Source organism: Hippichthys cyanospilos, chromosome 20 (genome assembly GCF_059441005.1).
Source record: "Hippichthys cyanospilos isolate Australia breed blue-spotted pipefish chromosome 20, RoL_Hcya_1.0, whole genome shotgun sequence".
In the NCBI taxonomy this organism is placed as follows: domain Eukaryota; kingdom Metazoa; phylum Chordata; class Actinopteri; order Syngnathiformes; family Syngnathidae; genus Hippichthys; species Hippichthys cyanospilos.
In genome coordinates, this window is record NC_142388.1 from 7,477,300 (window position 1) to 7,504,468 (window position 27,169).

At 41.2% G+C, this 27,169-nt stretch overlaps 1 protein-coding gene and 1 long non-coding RNA gene across 5 annotated transcripts in view; one reads left to right on the top strand and one right to left on the bottom strand.

Annotated features, from left to right (window-relative positions):
- Positions 1 to 27,169, bottom strand: part of ryr3 (ryanodine receptor 3) — a 77,219-nt gene that overhangs the window by 18,322 nt on the left and 31,728 nt on the right. Inside the window, exons 19-75 of one of the 2 annotated variants that reach the window (XM_088403467.1) lie at positions 25,839 to 26,080; positions 25,354 to 25,546; positions 24,938 to 25,154; positions 23,793 to 23,897; positions 23,576 to 23,679; positions 23,043 to 23,126; positions 22,154 to 22,313; positions 21,910 to 22,054; positions 21,186 to 21,391; positions 20,352 to 20,526; positions 20,063 to 20,271; positions 19,804 to 19,967; positions 19,642 to 19,690; positions 18,621 to 18,781; positions 17,723 to 17,885; positions 17,454 to 17,540; positions 16,481 to 16,707; positions 15,434 to 15,646; positions 14,768 to 15,368; positions 14,017 to 14,217; positions 13,821 to 13,923; positions 13,552 to 13,686; positions 12,949 to 13,222; positions 12,763 to 12,877; positions 12,213 to 12,345; positions 12,015 to 12,118; positions 11,324 to 11,459; positions 11,024 to 11,204; positions 10,511 to 10,613; positions 10,312 to 10,432; positions 10,037 to 10,206; positions 9,478 to 9,698; positions 9,312 to 9,402; positions 8,517 to 8,657; positions 7,567 to 7,730; positions 7,132 to 7,210; positions 6,961 to 7,050; positions 6,721 to 6,864; positions 6,517 to 6,579; positions 6,278 to 6,353; positions 6,087 to 6,210; positions 5,868 to 5,983; positions 5,722 to 5,789; positions 5,376 to 5,497; positions 5,206 to 5,255; positions 4,270 to 4,330; positions 3,944 to 4,182; positions 3,782 to 3,863; positions 3,044 to 3,174; positions 2,850 to 2,968; positions 1,926 to 2,124; positions 1,754 to 1,848; positions 1,504 to 1,649; positions 1,315 to 1,402; positions 1,130 to 1,222; positions 249 to 416; positions 66 to 125 (exon numbers count right to left, since the gene is read on the bottom strand). In XM_088403467.1, coding sequence (XP_088259593.1) covers positions 66 to 125; positions 249 to 416; positions 1,130 to 1,222; positions 1,315 to 1,402; positions 1,504 to 1,649; positions 1,754 to 1,848; positions 1,926 to 2,124; positions 2,850 to 2,968; positions 3,044 to 3,174; positions 3,782 to 3,863; positions 3,944 to 4,182; positions 4,270 to 4,330; positions 5,206 to 5,255; positions 5,376 to 5,497; positions 5,722 to 5,789; positions 5,868 to 5,983; positions 6,087 to 6,210; positions 6,278 to 6,353; positions 6,517 to 6,579; positions 6,721 to 6,864; positions 6,961 to 7,050; positions 7,132 to 7,210; positions 7,567 to 7,730; positions 8,517 to 8,657; positions 9,312 to 9,402; positions 9,478 to 9,698; positions 10,037 to 10,206; positions 10,312 to 10,432; positions 10,511 to 10,613; positions 11,024 to 11,204; positions 11,324 to 11,459; positions 12,015 to 12,118; positions 12,213 to 12,345; positions 12,763 to 12,877; positions 12,949 to 13,222; positions 13,552 to 13,686; positions 13,821 to 13,923; positions 14,017 to 14,217; positions 14,768 to 15,368; positions 15,434 to 15,646; positions 16,481 to 16,707; positions 17,454 to 17,540; positions 17,723 to 17,885; positions 18,621 to 18,781; positions 19,642 to 19,690; positions 19,804 to 19,967; positions 20,063 to 20,271; positions 20,352 to 20,526; positions 21,186 to 21,391; positions 21,910 to 22,054; positions 22,154 to 22,313; positions 23,043 to 23,126; positions 23,576 to 23,679; positions 23,793 to 23,897; positions 24,938 to 25,154; positions 25,354 to 25,546; positions 25,839 to 26,080 — 8,311 coding nt within the window. Of the gene's footprint in view, positions 1 to 65; positions 126 to 248; positions 417 to 1,129; positions 1,223 to 1,314; positions 1,403 to 1,503; positions 1,650 to 1,753; positions 1,849 to 1,925; positions 2,125 to 2,849; positions 2,969 to 3,043; positions 3,175 to 3,781; positions 3,864 to 3,943; positions 4,183 to 4,269; positions 4,331 to 5,205; positions 5,256 to 5,375; positions 5,498 to 5,721; positions 5,790 to 5,867; positions 5,984 to 6,086; positions 6,211 to 6,277; positions 6,354 to 6,516; positions 6,580 to 6,720; positions 6,865 to 6,960; positions 7,051 to 7,131; positions 7,211 to 7,566; positions 7,731 to 8,516; positions 8,658 to 9,311; positions 9,403 to 9,477; positions 9,699 to 10,036; positions 10,207 to 10,311; positions 10,433 to 10,510; positions 10,614 to 11,023; positions 11,205 to 11,323; positions 11,460 to 12,014; positions 12,119 to 12,212; positions 12,346 to 12,762; positions 12,878 to 12,948; positions 13,223 to 13,551; positions 13,687 to 13,820; positions 13,924 to 14,016; positions 14,218 to 14,767; positions 15,369 to 15,433; positions 15,647 to 16,480; positions 16,708 to 17,453; positions 17,541 to 17,722; positions 17,886 to 18,620; positions 18,782 to 19,641; positions 19,691 to 19,803; positions 19,968 to 20,062; positions 20,272 to 20,351; positions 20,527 to 21,185; positions 21,392 to 21,909; positions 22,055 to 22,153; positions 22,314 to 23,042; positions 23,127 to 23,575; positions 23,680 to 23,792; positions 23,898 to 24,937; positions 25,155 to 25,353; positions 25,547 to 25,838; positions 26,081 to 27,169 lie in introns of those variants that run through there. The other variant, XM_088403466.1, reaches the window with a different exon arrangement.
- Positions 23,604 to 26,611, top strand: LOC148407152 (uncharacterized). Of its 3 annotated transcripts, none has more exons than XR_015863819.1 (5): positions 23,604 to 23,934; positions 24,903 to 25,003; positions 25,076 to 25,187; positions 25,344 to 25,500; positions 25,810 to 26,611. It is a non-coding gene; the product is annotated as an uncharacterized LOC148407152 (long non-coding RNA). The 3 variants fall into 3 exon arrangements; XR_015863817.1 differs by having other exon boundaries at positions 24,912 to 25,003; positions 25,073 to 25,187; XR_015863818.1 differs by having other exon boundaries at positions 24,912 to 25,003.

Consider the following 27,169-nt stretch of genomic DNA (forward strand, 5'->3'; position numbering starts at 1 on the left):
GCCCGTGAAATGCTGATTTGAAGTTTCAGGCTAAAATACATTTCAAAGTGTTAAAGAAACTTAACCTTGTCCTGCAGATGAAGGTTCTGCCGCAAGTGGTCCTTCACCTCCTCGTCAGTGTCTTTCTAAGACCAGAAGAGAATATATAGCTTGTTTTGTGGATTCAAAAAGAACAGCAACAACTGAGTCCATTGCCTTAATAAATAAATCAAATATAAATGATCAAAATTGCTAAGGGGTAGGCCCACCAGACTGTAACGGATCTTAGCCTGAGAGATAAGCTCCTGGTCCCCCGGGGTGCACATGTTGAGGCCGATGGGCAGCATTTTCTTCAGCGCGGCCACAATCAGCGAGGTGTGGATGGAGTAGTACTCTCCTCGACGACGCTTGTGCTTCCTCTCTTGGTCGCCACCTGACTGAAAAGCAGTTTATTATTAGATAAGAACATGACCGATGAGAAACAGTGGGATTATTAGAGAAAATGAAGAATCTGGTGCGTGGGATTGTGGAAATATTAAAAATTATTGCCAAGGTGGACTAGATGAGCTGAAGATTGTGAATTTTGAATAGGAACAGATTTTTGAATTTCCCATTGGGAATGAATAGGGATTCTGGGGGTGAATAATACTGAATTGTGGGAAAACTGTGAAAGTAAGAAATGAGAAAATTAATAGCACCACATGTGTGACTTTATAGAACATATTTAAGTGGGAATGACTTGGATCTGTCAAGAAATGTTGATGATATTGAATACCAAATTTATAGCGAATTGGAAAATCAGAATAAGCAGATGATTGCTTTTTTTTTTATTTTCCAAATGATAGTAATGTGTTAGTCACAAATTTTTAACACATTTTTTGAGATCAGCAAGGGTGATTTGAGAATATGCTTTCCAAGTGGAAGCTTTTTAAAGTGTATATAGCAAATAACGCAGTAAAAACCCGCCGAAATCATTGCATTCACTCTTTTTGAATATAATTATTATAAAGTTTCAGTCTGTCTGCTGTCTGTCTTTTTTAAATCATTCAAACTTGTTGATTTCTGTGCTTCTGTCGCAGCTCTATTAATTTGAGGAAAAAAATATATAAAATAATTCTTTTTTTTTTTTTAAACTAGCCTTTATATTTACCTTTGACATTTTCGTCTTGCCTTCTCCAGTGAGGAAGCCCAAATTATTGATCTCGTTCTGCACCACAAAGTTTTGCTCCTCGCGCTTGAAGTTCTAAAGTCAGCAAAGAGAGAAAATGATTATCAAGCAGGTTTTGTCAGGATATAATGTGCCGTATGATGCAACTTGCTAAATATGTGACTTACATGCGACTTGCACCAAAGGATGAAGATATCTGCCACCATCCTAAAGAGCTCTGTGGAGTCTGTATCAGGCTCCTTAAGCCACCTCGACCTGGTGGAGACAAAAAAGAGGAACCAGAATTATTAGCGCATAAAATACAACAAGCAATTTACAAAAGTAAGCCATGAATTGTAAACAAATGACTCATGTACCTGTTGATGTCCACATAGCGAATGAGCATGGGGTAAAATGCATAAAGGTCTCGGCAGAGCACAGCAAATTCATCCAGGATGAGAAGTTCTGCTTCCTGGTTGTCACTTTTGCCATCAGCCTTCAATAATTCCTCCTCAGAGACAACCTAAAACATATCATTTATTGCTTCAACCCTGTTAAGTCATTCATTGCCATTGACGTAAATGATCATCTGGGCTGGCCCATTAAAACACCGGTGACAGCTTCTACCTTCACTGTCTTCTTCTTCAGTTTCTCAAGTGTTGGTAAAAAGTGAGTTCTGAGCAGACCGGCTCCTGCTTTACTGATGATTGGCTGAGAATAGACTAGACACAAAAAGGGAATTCTAATCTTTTGCTTCAGACTATTGCTATTGACAGATTGTTCTTCATGTATGCCTCACCCGCAATCCGCTTCATCCAGGGGGCATCATCAATTCCGAGGTTGTTGTTGAGGATCTTAAGGATGTTCCCGAGAATGATGCTGAGGTGTTCTGATGTCACCATGGTGCAGCACTCGCCGCTCGCAGGTGGGTTTTCTGGACCTTTTCCCCACCAGTAGGAGAGGTAGTTACACAACATGGGCAAGATCACTTCAATCACCTGCAAGAGAAGATCAGGAACTTTTTCTTGGAAAAGCCTCAGTGCGTCTATGGCTGTCGCATAAGTTTGCTTTTGATACATATGCAAAGTACAGGTTATTACACAAGCACTGTGATTTTAATTTCTAAAATAAATAAAGTGTAACACCCTATTTTACAGACTATATACCCCCCCCCCCACCACCACCACCACCACCAAAAAAAAAAAAAAAAAAAGTTTTCACTTCGGTGACTTGCCCGATCATTTAGTACGTTCCAAGTTCCTTGCAAAACGACATTTTTAGGCCATACCCGTAATTGCAACCATGATGGAACGCCTCGATAGCTATTTTTCACATATGGATTTTATTTATCACGAATTCCTGAATGCACCTTTACTTTAATTACTTTCTACTGGCGGTTTGCAAATACGTTTGTTGTGCTACCGCAAATGACCAGTAGGTGGTGGTAATGCACCAAAAAGGGTAGAAGACGTCATGCATCCCTGCGGTTGATCCAAAAGTATCTGACTCACCAAAGAAAGTAAAAGCAATAGTAGTCATGGAAACGAAGCGATTTATATTCCTGAATCACGGTCATTTATGTTCCTCTTTAAAAATTTAATTTAGTGCAAATCTGTGCATGCATGACACTTCACAATGACCACCACTGTTACTTTTCCAGTGAATTGAAGGATTCTGCTTAATATCTATATTTTGTAATGAATCAAAACGGCCATGTTTTGACCTGCGGCATCTCGCTGTATCGCGCGCCAGTCTCTGAGACATCGTTGACATCCTTCAGGAGCTTGTCAAGACGAGGCATCTCTGGACACATTTCCTCCACCGTATCAGGCATGCTTAGAACTACAGAGGTAAGACTGTCGTTTAAAAGCATGTATGAAAAAGTAAGTGTGAAAATGTATCGAAATGGACACTGACTGGCTCGCTCGCGTGGTGTCTTGGTGTTGAAGACAGAGAGTGGATTATGGGTGTTGAGATGAGCTTCCAGAAAAGCCACAGGCATGGCGCCCACGAGAGTGGCCAGGCTCTCACCAAGTGCTGGTAGATACCTGCAAGGCAGCATGGACAGTGTGTATGGGCCATCTAAAATTGAAAACAATGAACGCCACTTTACAAGATTTGCGTCGGTCAACATAGACTTTTTGGCAAAAAATTGCTGCTGTGACTCCCCACAAAAGATTTGCAAATGAATATAGGTGTCACAACAAAACACATTTTATCAAACTGAAACTCATTTCCTCACTTTAACATAGTTCCTATTACAGGTGCAATGATTCATTGATAACTAATCCATTATCAAATACCGTAATTGATTCTTATTTTCCAATCGTCAAATCTTTGGATACTTTTTTCTTTATTTTAAATTGTCCAAATGCTTGATATCAGGGTTTCTCCGTGGTAAACGTTTTTCAATTTCTAAAAGAGTCCACTGTAGTGGACATTTTTCTTTTGACTTATTCATTTTACCCTGCTAAATCCCCGCTTGCTCAGTAGAGAACATCCTGACCTTTCCAATGACGGGATGCAATTAACTTTGCTGTCTCCCTGACAAAAATGACACCGCAGGGGACACAAATGACCATTTGGGTCTTAGGAGGATATTGTCATCTTACTGGAGATTCATCTAACTTTGACAAAATGGATCAAGAGTTCTACCTTTCCACAAAAATGCTCTTTCCGGTACCCAGGGAGTAGAAACAAGTTAGGATTCGGTAGCAGGATAGTTGAACGTCATCCACTGAAACACAAATCCCATTCTAAATGCAAGGCGGATGAACGCACGCTGCTGGAGGGTGAGACAAGGAAAGAGAAACTCACGCAGCAAGTCCACTCCAAAATCATGAGTTTTGATGTGGTCAAATAAGGCGGTGAGGATAGGGAGAAGCGCCACGGTCACGTAGTGAATGCTCTGACTGACGCTCTTCATCTGGGCTCGCGATTGCATGAACTTGCCCAGTTTGAGCATCTCCAGAAGCTTCTCCAGGTCCTCCGCCGCATTTTCAAAGAAGGTCCGAAATCCGGCTTTGACCAGCTCCGTACCTGACTTCATCACTGTCCTGGGAGAGGACAGGCAGGATTATATGCAGATACTCGTATATTGTCCAGCGGAGAAAGAGAAATAGATCCGTTTGAAACACACACACCTGGTGTCAAGCGAGTGAGTGAGAATATCAAGGCAGCTCACCATCATTGAGGAGTCACTCCCTGCGAGACCAAATCTCATTAGCGATTCAGGGAAGGATTATTCTGACGTTTATATTTGTGTATATTTTGTGTTCACTTTAATATTATTATTGTTTTGCAAATATTCAGGCACTCCACACTCATTTCAGGGTTACCTCAAAGTTATATTTTTTTAGGCTCAATAATCATAGCTCCAGACAGTGGAGCTCCTCATATCACACAAGATAAATGGAAACAGTAAGAAGAAATACGGATGAGGAAAAAGGTGCACTAAGAAAGGAAGCGCAATGCAAATGAGCAATGTTGACTTTTTGATATATATTATCACTGTATGTGTATGTATACATACTTTATGTCTATATGTGTATATCTATACATGTGTTTGCATGTGCATATATGAATATATACTATGTATACTATATACTATGTATTTGTGTGTGTATGTATATATATATGTATATATATTTAAGAGTACAGAAATGTAACCTTAGGTACTAATTTATGTTATTTTCATTTTTTTTTCAAGTATTTGGCTCAGAGGCTTAAAAATGGTGGGTACAAAATAAAAGTAGTCAATTACCTACTTAATTGGGTACTTGAGTAATGGATAACTTTGGGTAAAAAGCAATGGATAACTAGTGTTTTAATGACTAAAGTCATCAATGAATTTAAGTTATGAAGTACTATAAATTAATTACTTTAAGCCATGATTCCTGTACTTTAGTTAAAAATATGTCTGGGATTGAATGAGTTAAATGAGTAATATTTACACGGCTCCCCTGATGGTATAATCTTTGGTCATTTCTCTATGAACAAATGTTATTAAAGCCTAATACTGTCATATTATAAATGACGATACAATGCAAAGCACAGACGGTGAAAGAGGATAGCCTTACCAAAGAGCGCAATCCTGTGTCTGACAAGAGCTGCCAGTTTACAGAAAAGGCTGGAAAAAAATGGATGAAATAGGATATTTATCAAAGAAAAGAACGAGAGAGAAAATCACGGAAGAGATCTTTTCATGCAATGAAACTGGAGAACAAATGCAACATTCCCAACACAGTACCTTGTAACCATCTCTTTTTCTTTGTTGGAGGCATAGCCGCAGCTGCTTAGGTTCTTGCTGGGCGTGGACAGGAAATAGAGGCAGTGGTTCTTAAACGTCTGATCAATCAGCGGGAGCAACACCTGAACACAGCACAGACTCCTTTGAGCCATTAATGGGACACCATCCGGGTGAAATTTCAGCTCCCTACTGTCTTCTTTCAGTTCTTTCCCTTTGATGTAAAATGCCCTCGGTGTAAGGATCAAAGGATTCAACAAAATACCACACAAGGGTTCTTATTGCATATTGCGATTTCACATCGTGACATTTCTTTAGTCCCATGCCCATTGCGAATGTCTTCTCAGACCTTTGCAAAAAACTTGATTTCCTGGTCATGAGGTGATTTGTCGGTCTTTCCGCTCGTGGCCATTGCCTCTAGAAGAGACGGTGGACGGCCATGCTTAGAAACCGTTCCATTCCAGTTCACCTGGATTTTAAATGGCAAAACCTCACCGAGGTGTGCGATGAACTCCTGAGCAGAGTCGACGCAATTCAGCAGCGTCTTGAGGAACTTGTAGGCAAAACGTTTTTCCATGAAGGAAGATTCCTGCTCCATGTCTTTTAGACCTCTGTGTTATGAAACATTCAAATTGCAAACTTTTCAGATAGCTAGTTAAACTGGTTACCCGTTGAAAGAAATAAAACACATTGTTTATTATTATTAAGTTAGACCTTGTTATGGCGTAGCCGCTAATCTGGAGGAACTTGAAGAGCTCCTGGGCCTTTTCTCTGTCTCTGTGCTTCTCTTTAGCGGTCAGGGTATCATAGGGTACCAACAGCGGGTGGCTCCCTCCTCCTGGTGGGACAAATCCAATTCATAATCCACATTATTATATATCACGATGATTATAATGTATGCATACCTTTGCTCATGAGTTCACTCTTCTTCTTCTTGGCCCAGATGTTGTGATAATTTTCTGCAATCACCTCAACCATGCCCTGCAGATAATCAAATGTGGCAAAAGGTTGTGTACGTTAAGCATGAGAATTGCCTTGGCAAATAGTCGACAAATTTCGATTAGTCGTTAAAAGTTCTGTAATCCAGATTTAGGGAGAATTATCATCATGTGTGATTTTGTGAGCAGAAGCTTGTTGTGCTAACCTGCAGTTCTCGAGACAACGTGACACCGTGGAGGTCCATTGGAGCAGGTGTGAATCCGTTGACCTTAGACAAGAGAAACATGTAGCACACGTATATGTGTATATATGTATATATATGTATATATATATATATATATATATATATATATGTATATATATGTGTGTGTGTGAGAAAGAGAAAAGGGATTGCATAGTAGGACTTTACCTGCGTCTCTGAGATCCTCCGTTGTTTCTCATTTTCTCGTTGTTGAAACATGGCTTCTCCTTCCTTGGTCCTCTCAATGTTCCACTCCATCGCCAGCATGCTCTTCAATGACTCCCTTGCTGGCCATCGGTAAGTTTCTTTCTCCTAAGACGCGAAAAAAACAAACAAACTTGTATTTTACACCTGCATGAATAAAAGTCCAATCTCTTTAATTCTCTCTCTGTTTTAGCGTGCCCTTACTTTCTCACTCAGAGATTTGTAAGGCTTTAGCAGTGGATGCTTTTTGGCGTGCTCATCCATACTGTCTCCGTGTTTCCACCCCACTGACACCTAAAGAAACATCACAATGTTTGAAACAAGATGGAATCCCTCATTTATCAACATAGCGAGTTTCCATCTATTGGGACCAACCTTCTCTGAAGACCACTTGTCATGGGAATGCTCTGCATATTTGTTGGCAATGTACTCAAGTTTTTCAGGTAGGGAGATACTGCAAAGAGAGTACAAGTATTTTTATCTAAATTTAATGGGGCATTTTATTATTAATTTACAGCGCTATGTAAATATTTTACAAACGTTCTGGATGGTTGCAGAATGCCTTTTTTTTTTTTTTTTTGCTTTATTGCATAACAAACTGGAGGCACTTTGAAATGTAAGTGAGACGCTATTAGCAAATCTCGTTTCATGCTTTTTAATGCCGTTACAAGAATTGTTCATTCTTCTCTTCAGATTAAGAGAAAATTGATTGGAACATTAAGCAACTTGTTGCTAAATTATGCCTTTCTAAAATATATACATCCCGCTTAGCTAACACGTTTGTTTTACAGGTCAAAATTTGGCACTTACTTGGCAGTGTTTATGGGTCTGGGGTCAAAGTTTCCCTGCGCATCGAGGGATGCTTGGTTTTCCAGTGTCGTTCCTAAACTGGCATCCACAAAGTCAGGCGGCAGGGCTCCAGCAATGGCGCATAGGCAGGAGTTGGCCATTTTGAACAGTTCCGCATCATATTTCTACAAGAAGAGAATATAAACAGCTTCACGTAGTGTATGAATTGAGCAGAGGAATCCAGTGAGAAAGGGGAGAAAAAGTGGAAAGGGTTGCCCTGTCACGAACTTATAAAAGATTCATGTTTTCGCAACACTGTTCACTGCTGCGTCATTCAACTTTCACTTCACTTGCTTTGATTTCTAAATATGAGGGGGGATCCTCGAAATAGAAGTGACAAACAGATGGCAGTTGTTAGTAGACTTTACAGGATTTGGATTTTTTTTCTGGGGGAAATTTTGACCCAACACGGGCTTTTTGATGTTTTTGATGCGTGATATCAAAGGAAAAGCAAACAAAAAAAGGAGGTTAAAATACTGCATTGATTGTCAAATCATGATGACTTTCAATATGTATATCTAAATGCTTGAAAATGAGAGGCAGAGGTACACCTTACAGATGTCAAATTTAGCCCATGTCGGGCTCATTTACTGCCATTGAAAAAGGAACATTTTGTCAATTTTGTACATACTGTATTGAAAACCCAATGTTTTATCATGCATTTCCCCCAAATTTTACGTTAATCATTTCAACAGCAACTCGCAAACTCCAAAACCACCAGGTGGCACCAGCACCCAACTTATGACATTTGCAAGCCTTTCAATAACTTTGATGATTGGCTTAGCCTGGACTCCCATAATACAAAAGTCTTCAAAACACAAAATACTGTAATGATGACATCATAAATATTCCTATTTCAACTTCATAAATATGTAAATATACGGCAGAGTTACTCTGATTTTTGTTTGTACCTTTTGAGAGATTGAGTCAAAAATTCCCCAAAAGAGTTTCTTGGTTAGGAGGAGCTCCTCTTCAGAGGCTGTGCCAAAGGTGTTCATCCCAGATGGTAGACAATAATACTTCCAGTTCTGTTCATAGTGGTTGATCAAGAGCTATGGAACAAACACAAAAAAGTGTCTAAAAACCTACCGTCAATTCTGCATGTACAGACATATTAAGTCAAGGGTGTCCAAACTACCTTTCTACCTAGCTTTTTTTTTGAAGTTCCTTCCAGAATCATGGTCATGACCGGTCAACTTGATAATCTTTGTTTACGAGAGAGTGAGAAGCTCCCGATTGTAAATAACATGGTCTTTTTTTCCATTAGTTAGCTTGTTTTTCGTCTCGAGTGAGGCATACGGCAGAGATAGTTGCTGTTGGCTCTATCTCCGTTTCCGTAACCGTTTAGGGTTCAAAGCGATTAGTTGATTGACCTGAGGCCGGGTCCCCGCTGGTCAATCATGAGAGACCTGAGGTGGGCTCCAGCTAGAATCTTAGAGCGCTTGGTATTCCCAAGCAATCTCTCAAGTATTAACCAGGCCCGACCCTGCTTGGCTTCAAAAATCGGGACGTTCTCAGGGGAGTAAGGCTGTAAGCCCTAATTTTTTTCCACTGAAGTTCTTTTTATTCTTCTGACTGCCCCCCCACCCACGTAGTGCGATATTTTGCGTCCAGGAACACTACCTTCGTAGTCGGTCGAGGCACTGACCACCCCGGTGTTGATCTGAATACATTAAACATCCTGGTTTAAGAGTACGGCATCTTACCCGTAGAGGTATGTTGCAGTACTCCGTAAGCATGGGAACATCAAACACCAAGCGTCTGAGCAGCTGCTGCATCATGGAGGGACGCAGATGCCTGTCAATCAACATTTAAATGTACACCAGTGAAATTTGAGGTCAATCGAGACACGCGTATCCGCTGCAAGCTTACTTGCAGATGGTAAGCAGGCACTCCTGAATCACATCTCTCTGAGCTTTGGTGAGCGAGCGTCCTTTGGAGAGGCGGTAGATGGTTTGAAGGGTGGCGTCGATTAGTTGCGCGTAGTGCTCCGTACTGGCGAACAAGGCGGCGCAGCGGGTCAGCAGAGGCAGCAGCGCTGAGCCGATGTACCTGTTCATGGCCAATGCCGTTTCTGTGGTACTAAGCACCTCCTGTTTGAAATGCACAAGAAGTGAAATGCATGAGCGTGATGTAACGTAGCTAATGGTGAAGCATGCCTACGACGGTTTTTTGTTTTCGGGTCCTATTGTGTCTCTGTCTTGTTATTTTGATTGCGTCCACTTATCCTTTGTCAACCTGTTCCCTGGTGTCAGCCAATTTTTAGCTCCCTGCACCAATTGTGTCTTGTCCAGGTGTTCATTGTTGTTTTGTCAGTTTGGAGAGTAGTTAGTTTCCTGTTTAATTTCTTGTCAAGTAATCATCGATTGCCTGTGATGTTTAGGTTTGGGATTTTGGCGGCATGACAGTAAAGATTTTAGTTCTTCTTTACCGTGTCTAAAGAAGCAGCAGTTTGGAGGTCGGGCAAAAAGCCGACCTCCAACAGCTGGAGGAGGAAGCTTTGGTCCTCGATGCCGTACACCCTGTCCAGGAAGAGCACCATGGGGGCCTTGTGGTCCGGACAGAAACAGGCTGACATATCTGGTTCTGTCACCTGGCCATCTGTGAGTTAAACACAACATCTAAATTCTTCTCATTAAATTTCGGGTGGGTTATAAGAACATTTGGCTGAAATGTATTTATTTTTTTTCTCCAGTTGTAATTCACCTTTATCAACCACAGGCTTTGCGAGAGGTATGCTGATGACGCCAACCAAATCTGTGGTGGGGACCAGCGAGCGTAGAATGGCTCGAATACGCAGCGCTTCCCCTTTACCTGCATTGATGAGCTGTCAGAGACATCACAGTGGTCAGGTGAGAAATTTTTGATTCGTTTGAGTCTTATAGGGTGTTTATCATCGCCTTACATGCATCTCTGGGGCGCAGCGACCCAGCAGGTCGATGAGGGCGGAGTAGAAGGACATGATAGCGTTTCCCATGTGGATTATTTCCTCCTCTTCCTCACCAGATCTGAAAACAATGTAACTATTGGAAATGATCGATTTTACATGGCAATCCTCCGATAGTATTTAAATCAAAGTTCTGGCCCAACACAGGTTGTGATAGAGATCTAATCAAGCGTCATCTTCAATAAATGGCCCATCATTTTTAATGGCTCTTGAGTCCATAACTCACTTCATTCTGATGGAGTATGAAAGCTAGGTAGCATCTTGAATTCATAAATCAAATTTGGGGGAGAAAAAAAAATGCTGTCTCTACACATATATTCCCAGAAGAAAGTTTGAGAATGGACGATCATAAAATGTCAAATAAATTACGAGAGAAGGCAAAGTTTCACCATAAAAGTCACCTTGCAAAGTAAATGTAACCATCAAATACCCGTAAGATGGCAGTTTTTGGTAGAGAAAATGGATTCCCACCCAGTTGTGCTTGTAGTTGGTTTGGGCAGGTCTAGAGCAGGATCTTGCGATATTTTGATAGCCTCTCTCATGGCTGCCAGCAGACCTTGGCCACCTTCTCCTCTAAGAGCCGGGCCGAAACACTCGGGACGTCGAATCAGCAGCTTCACCACCACGTTGGCATTTTCTTCCACGCTCTCACCTGGCATGTTCACAGACGCCATTGTGCAAGTAACATCTTCCTCGTTTATTTTTTATGTAATTTGTTACAAATAATATACCATATATGCCACGCTTAAACAATAACTGTCACCTCCTTACCATTGCAGAACACCGCAAACCTCAAGAAAGACAGGTAACGCTCCCCTTCTATGGGGTTCCATCCCAGGTCTGGGTAACCTTTGGCAACCAGCATGGCACAGCTCTGAAGACCACATCCTGCAAGGTACGTCACCACCTACACACACACATGCAATTTCACTCCAGGGCACTTTAATAGCGCACTCTGTCAGTGACAGTTACTTTGATGGATTTGCTGAGTAAGCATCGTCTCACGGTCCAAAGTCAGACTTAATTTTTCTCGATGAAAGCGTGGGTGGGGGGTCCTGATTTGCTTACTAAGAGTTTATATTCCATTGAGATGGATCAGCCTTTTCCAACGCTTTGTTTTAATCTGACAGGAAAACGCTGAATATTCCAACGTTGCATATTTTGTCATGGTAAAGACGATTTAAAATTTGTACTCTGTTCTAAGCCAAATTTTGTGTCCAAGAACATGGCTTCTCTAAGTTAAATATGTGATGTAATTCAAAATTGGTACGCTAAAAAAAATTGTGTGGAGTATAAGTGACCAGTGTCAATCATGTTTGAATCATTAAAAAATTAAAGCATGTTTGAATGAGGAAAAAGGAGACATAAAACAGAAGGAGCTGATCCAAGCATATCTTATTCACGTTCTCCAGAAGATAAATCACGTAACAAAATCTCTCTCTTCCTCTCGGCAAAAGCTAACCTTCTCAAGATCTGGTTCCTCCAAGGCCAGAGCGAGCCCGTTGTTGTCCATCACGGATGAGGCGGCAACATCCAGCGGAGTGGAGCCTCTCATTGCTTCGGAGGCTACAAACACACAATATCTTTCATCGGATGAATCTGTGCTGACTTTGGGTGCGAAAACTCAAAGACTCAAAGGTATCCATTTATAATGACATACCCAGACCGACGCTACTGTTCTCAAGCAGGTAGCTGAGGTGGTCAAACATGGCTTTCTGATTCTGGCGGCTAATGCGACAAAAGTAGCACAAAAAGCGACAACAGCTTGCAACCATCTTTGGGAAGGCAATTTCCTGTGGATGGAGGAGAAAGATTGCCAGCGTTAGGGTTATGAGAACAATCTGGGAGGTGTCAAGTGCGCTTTAAAAAAATAAATCTTTCTTCAATGGTGAAAAGGTTCAATGGAAATACTTTTGAACCAAATTAAACCTTTTGTGTTAGCGTTGGTTGCTCCAAGTCTTGATCTGCCCTGGTGTTCCACAGGGTTCAATTTTAGGGCCTCACTAAATTCCATCCATTCATCCATTTAGCTCTAATCCTATAGCTGCTTATCCTCACTAGAGTCTTCACAAGAAGGCCAGGGCCAGCTGATTTATTTGTATTTAATGTATTGCCGTCATTCTATTTTCACTCCATCTAAAGCACTTTGTATGCGGCAATTGTTGTTTAAAATAGACTTCAACCGATATTTGCATGTTATGAAAACCAACCTGAGACTTGTCTCCTCCCAGCACATTGACCATGACCTGCATGACAGTCTCATGCATGCCCAACACCCTCATGAGGTTTGGATGTTGGTAGAAAACCTTATTGTTCATAATGTCCCTAAAGACACGAAACAGGTGATTTGTAGAGGTCCGTTCAAGAAATATTCAAGTCGGGAAATATCATCTTACCCAAGTCCATCAATCATGAGCTTTTCCTCCTCCAAGCCCATGCGGACAGACAGCAAAGACCTAATCTGACCCAGTGAGGCCAGCAGGTTGATGGCATCCTGAACGGATGCTGCACTAATTGTGTAGGACTTTTTCATGGCTCGGAGAAGCTCCCCGATGCCATCATACTGCCTCCTTAGCAGGCTGAACATTACTCGAACCAGCTCGGGATCTTGCATGTGTGTCTCCTGGGCCCATGTGGTTATAGTTTGGGAGATAAGCTCCTTTAGATTGGCTGAGGAGAGCAAGGGAAGGGAGTATAGAAGTTTATCAGTTAATCATTTGGTTCTCATCATGATGTTAAGTCTTTCCCGATAACATCATTCCACTTTTGAAGCTTTTTATCATATACAGCTGACATGGGAGTCTGGCATTAAAATTGATCTTACACGGGATGTCCATTAGTCTTCTTTTATGCAAAACAGAACAGAGAAAAAAGCTCTCAGCAGAAGAGCGAATCCTGGAATTGTCTTGCAACACGCATTTTTTTTTTCTCTTCAAATGTCCTTAGCAATATTCTAAATATAGTCACTGGTATCCATGTGGAACACTCAAGTGACTCACTGGGGGACGCCTGCTCTTTTTCTTCAGGTTCCTCCTCTGTCTTCTGAGGCGGCCCCTTGATCTTGTACAGCAAAGCCAGGAGACGGCCTTTAATCGACGTGTCCGGCTCTTCTTCGTCCTCCTCCACTGGGATTCCTGCCGGGAGAGCGCCGTTTGAGTGAGACGCTCTCAATTTAAGCAGGTAAACGTAAAACAAAGGTTCTTTTATTTTGAAAGGCAAGGAGGTCAGCGTGGACGCGGCGCATCAATTGTCACCGAGGTGGACTCACCACAGTGGAGTTGCAGTTCTTCATGGAAGGCTTTGAGCTCGTCCTGCAGGTCCTCGGGGCAGGGGCAGTCGTCGCCTGTGGTGAAGTTTAACAGGATGTTGATCTAATGGAAACAGGAAGATGAGCTCAAACAAGTTCCTGTTTTTGAGCCGGGCACAAAACAGGCAATCAGCAGCGACATTATCTGCGTGGTCACCTGCTCTTGAGGAGGCGAGCGGAACTCTTTGGTCTTCTTGGCCGTGACGGCGGCGGACATGTTGAGCGCTAGCATGAGCTCGTTGTAGCGGAACTTTTGGTTGTACTGCAGCTTGGACACAAAGTTGTCGGAGAAGGAAACGATTGCTTCGATGCGGTGCTTTAGCTCGCAGTCGCAGAAGTAATGCAGCAGCTCGCACATCTGAGAAGAAGTCAGGGAGAAACTGGATTGTGTTTGATGTGCTTGAGGTGCTTGATGTGTCCGTTGCCTTCAGTACCATCAGCATTCCTTTTTGCTATAAGGTGGTACTGTAAGGCATTACCCACAAAAAAATTGCAATATTTGACTGGGTACAAATGGCAGTAATGCATGTTACGATGCATTGTAATATATAGCCCCAAAAAATGCTCCTAAACACTTTAAATTTATAATATTAATTGAAGCAGTTGATAACATGAATGCAATTCATTCGGTTGCCTTGAGATGGCGCTGGTGTATTGATGGTATGCTATGTTTAGGTTGTTTTATTTGTACATCCATCCCATGACAACATTTAAGATCTTAAGTTCTCAGTGACACAATGTCAGAACATCGTCAAGCTTTTGTAATTTAATTCGAAGTTTAGTTTCCAAGTGTCGTTTTTCTTCGCAAGTTTAGTTTCCGAGTCTAGTTTTCTCAAGTCGTATGGAATGTTTGTCATGTTTTGTCTGCTCCTGCATGTGCATTTCCAATAGATGATCACACATCTCACCTGCCGTTTAACAGATTCAGGCAAAGTCTTCTCCAGAAGTCCACGGACCGCCATTTTGCCCTCCTTGGTCTGTTCTTCCTCCACCTCCGTGGCTTTTTCTTCATTCGTGCTCACCTCCTCTTTCTCACCGGCAACAGCCGCCTGTTCCGACTTTGCTTCCTCGCCCTCCCCGAACACGTTGGGGTCAATCAGGAGGAGAATCAGTCTCACCTCCTCGCTGTTTAAGACGCCCATGATTAACAGCGTTCCGATCAGCTTGAGAATGGGCACGAACTGGTACTCCACACTCCCGCCCACTGGATCTCTTATATGGATCCCGCCGCCCTGCACGGCCTCAGTAAGCATGCTGATGGCCTTCTCTTTTAGGATACCCAATGGTATCTGGGGACTGTGGAGATACTGCTGGCGCTTGGTGCTGATGATGCAAGCGGGGGAGAAATTGACCCGGGGCTTCAGCGACGTGCTCAGGCCGACGCCAGGAAGCGAGTGCTTTTTGGTCTCGTCGGGGAACAGCTTGATTGAGCGCGTCTCTTCCGTCACGGGGATGATGAATTCATTGTTCATCATCAGCCGAGCCTCCTTGGACGTTTCAAGATGGATGCTGGAAACCGGCGTAAGAATCACAAGTCTGACACGTTTGCGCATTGGGCTCGCCGGCCAACCGACCTGATGAGGACGTTGTAGAAGCCTTCCCTCAGCATGCCGGACAGATACTGATTGTCGATGGTGTAGAGGAGCTGCGATTGGTCCAAGTGGCTGCAGAGGGCGTGCGCTACGCGAGTGTTCCCAAGGGCACAGAGCGCGCAGTACAGCTTGAGGGTGTGATAATGGAACTTCCTTAAGTCTTCATGCTCTGATAACTCCAAGATGTCCAAACACCTGAAAGAAGCAGGAAACAAAGTGAGGGGATGAAGCAGCATCTCTGTCAATTTACCAGCTCCTTTTACACGGAATTTTAGTGAACCAACACCAAATATCTCAAAACAAAAAATAGGTGGAAAAGAAACCCTTTTAAAAGCAGATAACGGAATATTTACAATTACAAAATCAGCAAACTCTAACTATAACAAACTATACCAAAAATAACTGGTCTTTTAAAGGGACAATGTGTAAGATTTTGTCCATTTTTCATTACAGACAGCAGGAGGTGCTGCATTTATCATTGTCAGTAGCTATAACAGACATGGCCGCCTCCGGAGGAGTGCCCCCCCCCCATGTAATATCATTTAGTGATTACTAGACCTACAATTATATTTAAAACATACTGTTGGTCATGAAGAACACATTTATTTGCAAGTTTCGGAAATGTTTAATCGTTTAATTTATTCCTTTTTAATGAAAAACGGTCAAAATCTTGCACATTGTCCCTTTAAAATCACATAATGGCAGTTTTCTATTTTTTTTCTATTTCTATTCATAATACTTTACAGAGATTGCAACTTAATGGGCATCTGTCGGTTATGTATGCCTTAAGCCCCCAATTGTATTTTTTTTTTTTTTTTTATAAAATTGAAACAAAACTAAAGAAATAAAATCAATTCAATGTGAGTAGTAATCAAATGGTTGCTCTCAATTCTGTGTAATCTGGCCTCAGAGTTCCCACTTGCGGCTTTCATGTGAGCGCCAAAGTAGCAGGATAGAAAAGCAAGACCTCAAGATACTTGCTACATCAGGTACGTTTACAATATTTGAATATTTGCGATCTCACCGCACCTATTTTCCTCAGGTATATGCACAGCCATCATCTGCAGCGGTTCCAAGCACTGGACAACCCATCCGTGTCTCTCGCTGACTCGAGCCGTCTCCACGCTGAGGAAGCTGTTGGGCATGCGGCTCCACAGCACTGCCACGATGGTCTGCACGTCCAGTCGCGGCGGGCATTGCGGCACCGGGTTCCTGTGCTCGCTCTTAAAGATAGCTGAAGAGATTGGCATGGCATCCTGGGAATTATAAGGGAAGGGATATCAAGGTATGTTTTTTTTTTTTTTCTATTCAATAATGCGTCTACTTGTATTTGATTAGACTATGACGATCTGAAAGGATTAACTTAACAAATGTTGAGGGAAGCAGTAATTGCAAAATGGCAGTAGTGCACCGTGTACCCCATAGACCGGTGCTTCTCAACTTTTTTTCAGTGATGTACCCCCTGTGAGATATTTTTTCAGCCAAGTACTCCTTGGCAAAACATTTTTGGACATGCAATCGGTGTCTGATTTGTTCAACTTTCAAACTTCATTTGTATTGGTCCACAAAAAATAATCAACTTAAGGTGTCATGGAAGAAATCTGTTACCAAAAAGAAATAACTTAAATAAAAATAAAGTATTTATTCACAAAAAATAATCAATATAAAATGTCAGACCTGTTCTAAAAGACAAAAAAAACCATTGAATAAATATTTGTCTGCAGCAAAAATATTAAACATATTGCGTCCTTTTTGGGGGTTACAGTAGAGATCTGTCCACAAAAATAAATAATTATTAATAAATACTTGTCCATAAAAAGAATCAGCAAAGTGTCAGACCTGTTCTCAAAAAGAAATAATTTTTTATTTTAATTTTATTTTAACATTTTTTGTTGCCGCGGGCCACTGACAGATGGACTGTAGTCCACATTTGGCCCCCGGGCCACAGTTTGGACACCTCTGCTATAGTAGCTGTAAAACATATTCACCAAGCGATACAAACCTTAATCTTGACAAATTCAAACTGAAAGAGGTTTGCACAGGTGGGCCGCACAAACACAGCAGGGAACAGCTTGGTGCTCGCTTCCACCTGGAAACAAGCAGAGCCCCTTTAAAGAATTTAACTGTCTCTCAAATTCGGAAGCTGGGATTCCCAGTAAATACTTTACTCCTATACTTTGCTTGGATACTAATGTGTCCAGGCACGGGCAATGTTTATTGTTATGCAGCTAAGAAAAATAATTTCCATGTTGATTCTCGCCTCTTATTTACCTGATAAGTGGTGGACAGCTCCTTGCCGTTGGCGGTGAAGGAGACGAGACCAGTAGCAAGGTCCATCAGACAGCCAATCTCCACGTCTGAGTTGGAGCGGCCGGATGAAGAAGGGCTGATTGCGTCCGCCCCACACACCATATAGCAGTTACTTCTCTGGACACTAACGTCGATAGGAAGAAAGAGAGCGCTCAGAGTGCAGACCTCACCCATTTTTCTCCATTAACTCGTAAAGGCTATGAGTTTGGGGATTTAATATATATATATCATAGGTTTGGTTCGGGTCGAGAAATCTTTGTGGAGCTGAAGTAACATCTGAAAAAAAAATATATTTTTTTTTTGAACCCTTGTGTCAATATGTTACAAATTATGTATATCCCTTTGATTTTTTTTTATGATATAAAAGAACCAATGGGAAGGAAAACACTAGCGAGCTGAAATTCCCACCAGATGATTAAAACATGTAAAATTTAAAAATGCAACCATTCTGACATTTCTATGTGATGGCAGCTGGACGTGTGAGATTTTGTGTACACAAATAATCTTTGTCCAAATTTTGGACCATATAAAACCATTATAATGACTTTTTTTACATTCATTTTAATAGGATTTATGACATTGATTTTCCTGTGATTTTTGCAACATTCTGTTGAGCGGTGGTCAAACTACGTCGGCAAACAGAAAATTCTTCGTTGGCGTGTGTTTCGATACAAAACAGTAGGTGGCGGTAGAGACCAGTTAATGTGTTCTAAGTTAATGATTTAACTTTGACAACCCTCATTAAAAAATAGATTTTTTTTATGTTAACATCACATTCATATGAATGTTAGCTATGTTTTGTGGCACTCATGAAAAATATAATTAAAAAAAATACAGTACATAAGATCCAAATACTTGCCTCTCATGGACCCGGCCCCTCTCGTCCCCCAAGGTGACGGTGACCGTTCTCGTCTTATTGAGGCTGAAGTTCTTGGAATAGTAATGATAGTCCGGCGTGACCCAGCCCACCCACACAGACGCGGGGTCCTGCCCGGCAAACACTCGCACCGAGTGGTAATACTGTCGTGAGCACACGCCGCAGAAAAAATTAAACTGATTCAACAGCCATTTGCAATACTGTACTGTCAGTGTTCCCTCATTTATCGCGGGGGTTACGTTTCCAAAATTTCTTGTATATGTCTGTACATAATCTACGTACCATGCTTTAGTATTTGTAAGTATCCTTCGTAAGTATCTTTCAGTGCCAAGCGTTATCAGAATAGGCCAGCAGATTTTTAGCGTTTTCACTCATCTTTGAAGGTCGACAAAATATCCTGTACTGTGTCTATGTAAACATGAGTAGTAACGTGAAAGATTGATTTCCATTCCTTACTTAGAATTACAAGTATGTAATATATGTGTAGTTTGTATGGCTTTCTTCCCCAACGTGAGCAACACTGCCATCCAAGGGTCACAGCTCTTCACTACAGTACTCAATTAGCTCAATATTAAAATAAGCTCTAGTCAAGGGTGTCAGCTACCCTTATATAAAAAATATATATGACGAGGATTCTCTTCATTGGCACACAACTTAAGTATTTTAAAAGAATGCTCGTTCATGGCACTGAAAGAGTTAGTTTTGTTTTTGCTTAGTTTATTTGTTTTTAAGTTTGATTTTTTTTTTTTTTTTTTTTTTTTTAGTAAACTTTCTTCCTATCTGGTATGACATAGGAGGTGGAAAAATATCAAGAAAAAAGCATGTTAAATCTATACACGTGGTCATAAATATTTTTGTTTTTACTTGAATGACTTAAAAATAAGAAAAATTGCAAGAAAAACAACAACGTAAACCTGCGATAACGGAAATCATCGTCATCAATGAAAATCCGCGACAATAACCGAACCGCGATGTAACAAAGGAACACTGTCGTTCAATTTACAGTTGTGATGCTCCCGTAGTCTTGAGCGCCATTTTCTTTTGGAGGATTGCTGCAAAGAACACATTATTTTAGCCGGTGTTGCAAATCAGCACCAGTGACCAAATCTAGAATGTCAGAAAAGGGGAGAAAAAAAAAAGCCAATTTGCGCTTTCAAAATCAAACCTGAGTTGAAAAGACTCTTGAAGTAGCATGTCTGCAGAGAAGAACTCCACAGGCATGCTCAATCTGCAGTAAACCATTTCATTGTTGCTGTTCTGGGTGCCAAACGTCTTATGGGTGACCTTAAGGCAGGGCGGGCTGTCCACCGTCCCGTCAATCCTCGTCACCTGAGGAAGCCCAAATAAGGAGAACGCACGCTTTGTAGGTCACCTCCACATCTACAGATCCAGAACCCCCTGTCAAATATTGTTCCCTAAATGACCTCGATGTCTCTGTGATCCTGGGGCACGTTGACAAAAGTGGGCAGGCGTTTGCTAAACCACATGGTGATCTCTCGGTTCATGTTGACAGCGAAGGGCTCGAAGCCTTCCTGGAGGCCGCACATGGTGTAGTATTTGAAGGTGGCGGCATCCTTCCCGAGATTCATGCGTCCCATTTGGGACATGCCCACGCTGCACACTGGGATGAAACCTAGAGAGGGAGGGCCATTGTTTTAGCGCTTGCTGTGAAAAAACGGGACCAAGAAAATGTTCAGTCGCGCCCCCGCTCACCATCTTCCGTCTCGAAGTCGGCGAAACAGAGCTCGGAGCCTTTGTTGGTGATCAGAAGCTCGCCGTTCAGGGTAAAAATAATCGATTTGTCCTCCATGTTGATCATGCAGCCCACTACATCTCCTTTTTTCCACGGGTGGCCAAAGTAGCGGCTCCCGGCATGCAAGCGCTGACCCTTGAGAAGGAAAGTCCATCGTTTTGCGTTAGAAATTTTACATTTTGAATTTTTGGGGCGCTAAGAATATTCTATACATATTAATTAAATAATCACTTGCAAATGTGCCAACGCTTTGTTTTTAGTTGAAAAGCTATTCTGTTACAAAAAATTGTAATGGTAAAATTTAATATTACCCTCTGTGATTTTGTGGTGCTAGCATTTCATGTAGCTCAGTGCTTCTCAAATATATTTTGCCAAGCCCTCCAGGAAAGCGAAAACTTTTCACGTCCTCCCACTTGACGCGCTGACTACAAATAAGATCATCTATAATGTATAAGTATCCCTTATAATAAATGTATAAGTATCCCTAAACCTGTATGCAAAAAAAAACCTGTAACAAAAAAAGCAATAAAAGCAATAAAAATCAACTTTTAACAGCTCTTAATTATTTTCTACAGTGTTCGTATGAGTTACAGCTTAGTCTGAAACAGAAAAAAAATTAACCAAGTGGGGTCCGCGCCCCTCCTGGCATCACATCACGGGGGCCCGCCTCACTATATGAGAAGCACTGGTGTAGCTAGATAAATGATTAGTAGCAACTCAAATATTTTTAGATCAATTTAATAGATTTGGAAAATGTCTCCATTTATCTCCAAACTGTTCAATTTGTAGTTTACCCGGTAACCATCAAAGACGAAAGCCTGGTCGTCTGTCCCCAGTTCCACATCGGGTCTGCAGCCGGGCCTCGCCCATCCAACCCTCATATCGCCTCCGCTCAGGGCATCAAATTCAAAGTACCACTTTCCTGTTTTCACCGCGTACGTTTGCTCCACGCGGAAGAATCGCAGGGTCTCGATGCTCTGATTGTCCGTCACGTGGACAGCTGGGACAAGTCATTCAAAGAATACTGTTAGTTGGCTCCAATTAATTCAAATTAATTAAAAAAAAATAGAATGAATAATTGCGTAATTTTATTCCCAATACATTTAAATAGGTGGCAATTATTCACGTCTTAATGAAGTTATGAGGACAATAATTCTAGTCATGTGTGTTCAATCTATCTGCCGATTAATCGGTCAATGACTGCATTGAGACCCTATTCATTTGTCTCATCTTTTGTGTCCATTTTGTCTCAGCAAGGCAGCAAACACGTGAGGTATGATTGGAAATGCAAGAATGTCCTCTATTGAGGACAGTAGGACTTAGTAGGGAAACTCCAATGAGTCAAAAAAAAACTATAGACAAAAATGTCCATGACAATGGACACAAATGAATGGGCTGGATCTCAGGATATTGTTTTTAATTATTCAAAAACTGCATGCAATTTTTGTGTATTCACTGAAAGTGCATTGCTGTTTTCTGTATCATTTCAAAATAAAACAGTCGCTCAAAGTCTTTTACCCTCCTGGTCTGGAGGGTCGATGTCGTATCCATAGCCCACCATCGTCCTAATGGCCTCCCTCAGACTGTCTCGATTAGATTTCTTAGTGCGCTCATCCAGTAAAGCATATGGCACCAGGCGGGGATTACGTCTGCTCTTTAAATCCTGCCGCAAGCAACCAATTAGCACGTAGTAAGTCGGCCACTCATTCGCTATGGAGTCAACCTCCAGCCAGCAGAATTTGGGAGAAAATTGATTTCCTACCTGCTGGATTCCATAGGTCCATCCCTGTTTAATTCTGTCTTTGGCCCACACGTTGTGCGCGTTCTCGGCAAGCTTATCAACAAGAACCTCCTGACCTGCCGTCAGCTTCACATCGGAAAGCTCCAGAGGGGCAGGCTTATATCCGTTGGACATCATGTAACTGGAGGCAAAATAGCATTAAAACACTGAATGTATTTTTTTTTTGCAATACTGGTGACAGCATGATGGGTACTAGCGCGTACGTCTCGGAGTTCTGAGGTTATGAATTTGAATCTCGACTGATTGGAATTTTAAAATTTTGTTAGATTAACCCTTGTGACATTATGTTGCAAATCATGGAAATTCTTTTGATTTATTTTTTTATGATATTATAAAGGAATCAATGGGAAAAAACACAGAGGAGCTGATATTTCCAGCAGATGATTGGAACATGTAAAATTGACAGATATTTCTATGTGATTGCAGCTGGACGTGCAAGATTTTGTGTACAAAAATAATCATTTTTTTCTTCAGGTTAATGTTCCGAATCAATTTAATTTGTTTTCAGCATCACATGGTACAGTTTGTCAAAAATGCTTTTTATTAGGTACCTTAAGTGATTTTTTTTTCAGATTCAGAATAAGCTATAACCTGTATAAACCCCTGTAAAACACAAACATCTGCTGAAAGTTGACTTAAATGGCTTTTTTATTTTGTTCAGGTTAAAAAAGTATACTTTTTTTAGGAATACTAAGCTTAGTTTTACAATTCTTTTCACAGATAATAAGCTTAGCGAGTAGAGGGGCTTGAAATGTTTAATTTTTCCTTGGAAGCCTTTGCAAAAAATTAAATAAAACATTGCGATGCACTGTATTAAGGTAATACACAAAAGTGAAAAAGACTAACTTACTCTTTGGGAAGTTTGATTTTCTTCAGATCATCCTCTGCATGAATATTGACCTGAGCAACATGACATCCAAGAGCCATGAGAGTCCTGTGAAAACGGTAATATCAAGTACATCAGATAAAGCTAATGAATAAAAATGACCACCATTAAATCAACAGCCATTATACTTATTAGGCCTTTGCCAATTTCAACTAATCTATCATCTCCATTTTCTCCCTTGGGCTCATTATAAAACCATACGCTGAAAATTGCTCTGGACATGGCGATCGACCAGAAGGAGGAACCAGACAATTTTTATGAGATCACTGAAAGGCGAGGTCACTTTATGAAGCCGAGCCAAAAGTTTTAGTGTGTATGAGAGGAGCCAGCGCTCGGCTGGCGTCGGCTTCAGCAGCAAGCGTTTCTTAAAGATCAATACTGGAATTTACTCAGCAGATGCAAGCCATTACAAGCATTGCTCTTATTCTCGCCTACGTCTGCTCTCATGCGACATTTAATGAGAGGTCGTCATGAGAGAGTTTAGTAAGGGGCCTTACTTAAGTGTTTCGCTGGACATCTGCAGGTTGTAGTTCCTTTCTGTTTCAGGCAGCTTGGTAAAATCGACAAGACACGGGTGCTGCCTTTTGTTATCATCCCGAACCTGGAAAAAAATTAATTCGGTAATTGGTATACGCCGTAAAATGTTGCAAATGCCGCAAACGCAGTACTGCGATTTAGCGGTTCGTGGTATATTGCGGTCCGCAGCAGGCGTACCTTGCCGAAAGTCCATCCGAGCTCGATCTTGTTCATCCCCCACAGTTCGTGAATGTTTTCTGCCAGCTTGTCTCGGATGTTGTCCATGTGAGGCGGGAGGACAATCTGCACAGGCGGGAAATGGAGCAGATGGTTCGGCAAGGTAATAAAAGTACTTTTGTGATGATTAATGTCGCTTTTTGTCTATTGGGATCATATATTTGACAGTAGGGTTTTTTATTTTATTTTAAAAGAGACTTTATCAAGTGATACTTTCCAATGAAAGAAATATTTTCTGCAACTGTAGGTAAGGAATAAGGAAAATGTTATACAAAAATTCAAACTAAGAAATGTACTCCACTTGAATACAATAAATCCAAAATATATAAAAGGACCCTGTGTAATAACCTAAAGAATGTCAATAAAAACAATTGATTCTTGATGAAGTACAATTCATTTATTAATTTTACATTTTTGATGGGTATTTTAATGTTGAAATTTATGAATTTTCAGTAAGTGTGAATTTGAGCCCATCAAAAATAATCCCAGAGATGGATTGAATGCATCAATGATTTAATATTCAAATAGAAACCGACTCTGTTAAGCCTCTGAGAATCTATATTGATTTTTTTGTTGAGAAAGTTAGAATTTTGTGAGAATTTTTTTTTTTTTTTATGAGCAAAATGGTGAATTTCAGGCGCATGTTGAAATTGGAATGATGTGAATTAGTAAATGGATGAGACAGGACAGGACACCTTTTGTCATTGTATAGTGAATATGTGAATTCCATTTCACTGAAAAATTCTGAAAATTCCATTGAAAAATGTGACATTTTTGTGTGTGTTTTTTTTTAAATACAGAAATGCATTTCCGTCGTGAATTCAATAAGCTGAATTTCAAAGAAGAATTAAATGAATTTCTTTTAATGAATCGCTCTCATCAAGAAAAGAATGGTAGCCAGGATTGCATGAATTTTTATATGTACTGAAATTTGAATGAAGAGAATCAGATGAAAAATTTGGAGGTAGAGGCAAGATAAATGAAAAATGAAAAAAACAAAGAATACTCCTAAAAGATAGAGTATTGCGATTGTATTGCTGGTATGCATGGAATATGTGTTAATACTTTCAGCCATCACAGAATGAAGAGCATGAACGCCCTCCAACCTGGCTGGTGTCAACCGGAGCGGGGATGAAGGAAGCCTGGGAGAGAAACCGGGTCGTTCCCAACAGGTCTCGAACGCCTTCGTGATCTCTCTTGTACTCCTTGACGGGCTCCACGTACATCTTCTCCTTTGGCAGCAGCGCCTCGTAGCACGGAGAGTAACCGGCGGGGGGCAGGAACTTGAAATCTCCATGGCGGCCACCCAACAAGAAACGCACCCTGATGAAGCAGGAGGTGACATAACACTGCAGGGTAGTCTGCTATTTTCTTGCGTAATGTCACGCACTGTGGATTTTCGTCCGCTTGGGAGTCGAGCAAACAGCACTTAACTCACGTCCACTATTACGTAATTAGGGCAAAGCGCGGAGCGGATTTCACCCACTTTTTCGTTTTTTGGTTACTTTCCAGCGAAACGTACTTGATACCGGCAGAGAAGCTGATGGCGGGAAAGAAGAAGCCATCCGTGTTGAAGTCTTCAAACATGCCCTGTACAGGCTGACCGTTGATCCGGAAGGACATGCTAGGAGAGCCCAAGTCCAGACAACAGCTGACCACGTCGTCTGAGGTCAGTAGATGCTGGTTGATAGAGGCCACCGCCCGCGGGATGCGACCTGAACGACAAAAGAAATTTTTCGAATTGCTATTACCGTATTCTCCGCACTATGAGGGGCACCTTCAATAAATGGCCTTTGTTAAAAATGTTTTCACACATAAGCTGCGCCGCATTATAAGGCACATAGAATAGAAGCTACAGTAGTGGTCCTTTATGACCCATAATCGGGTTATTCTTAACCCGACTGTTTTCAGAGTGCCCGGTTGTGCTTTTATGATCAAATTTAGCACAATAATAAATACACACATTTGCCTGGTGTAGGAACTGCCCGTGGTAGTGAAGAGTCCCACCTGACCACAGGTGAAGACCGTCAAAGCTGTAAGAGTAGAGATCGTCGCCCACGCCGTTGCCTCCCCATCCTTCGCCTCCACCAGGATAGGGGGCGTAGCCTTTTGTGTTAGCCCAGCCCACCCTCAGGTGAGTGGATTCCCCCGTTACGAAGTGGTCCACCTGATCGATCACCAGCTCGAAATACCACTTTTTGTATTGAGCCGAGCCCTCGGCCACACCTAAAAAGATGTTCGGTCTCATGCTAGAAGTAAAAAACAAAACATACATTCAGTACAGTAGACTTCATTCGGTGGATTTGAGTACATGAGGATAAAAAGGATTTACATATTTTTCCGATTACACTGTACGCAAGATCATTTGGTGTCAATTAAACAGGACTCATTTGGGGAATTTCCACATATAATGCGCACCAAATTATATGGTGCGCTGGGTTATGAGGAGCATTACTGCACATTAACTCATTCAGTGCCATTGACGATTATAGCAGTTTGTACTGGACTGGCCCTGAATGAGGTAAAGGAAATAAACCAGTACAGCAAATGAGTCCAACTTAATTTAACATCACTTCAATCCCGTACATAGTCAGCTGTCGATAATTGAGAACAGTAAAAGACTCATTTACTACAATTGGCAACTATAGACATCAAAGATCAATTTTTACTGGGCTCCAATGACAGCTATAGGACCCAAAGATCAATTTTAAATGAGCTGGCAGTGATTGAGTAAAAATGTGCCTCATAGTCCAAAAAAATAAGATAAGTGAAACTTATGAAGCTGTGGTCAAGAGATGCTTGTATTTTGTGTTTTTGAACAAAATTTACCACAAATAAAACACATTTTCATTGCAATTGCAAACAAATAAAAAAAGAGGCATTACCAAGTATCTGTAATTGGTTTGGGTGTCTAATGCAACATTTTCACTTTCGATACAATACTGATCTTGCTGCCTACCCGATACTGATATCGATCCGCTACGATGTCGGCAAAGAATAGCACATGCGTTTATTCTTTTTTAGCATGAAATGTTTAAAGAGGTATCTCTTCATAAAGTTTGGCCAATAAGACAAATTTGGCGACTGAAAAAGCACATTTGATTCAACATGGTTTGTTAAAATGTGATCAGGAGGAACGGCAAATGGTTTAGGCTGTCAGCATCAAAGTGTGCAGTCATTTACGTCTCTCATGCTAGCCTTTATGGAGCATATATTATCCATATATTACCCATATATTATGTGGCAAAGGTTTATTTTGAAGTCTGCCTATTCACAGCATTTCCTGCGTGTTTCACTGTCACGCAAAGTTTTTAAAGTTTTTTTTCTTTTTTTTACAT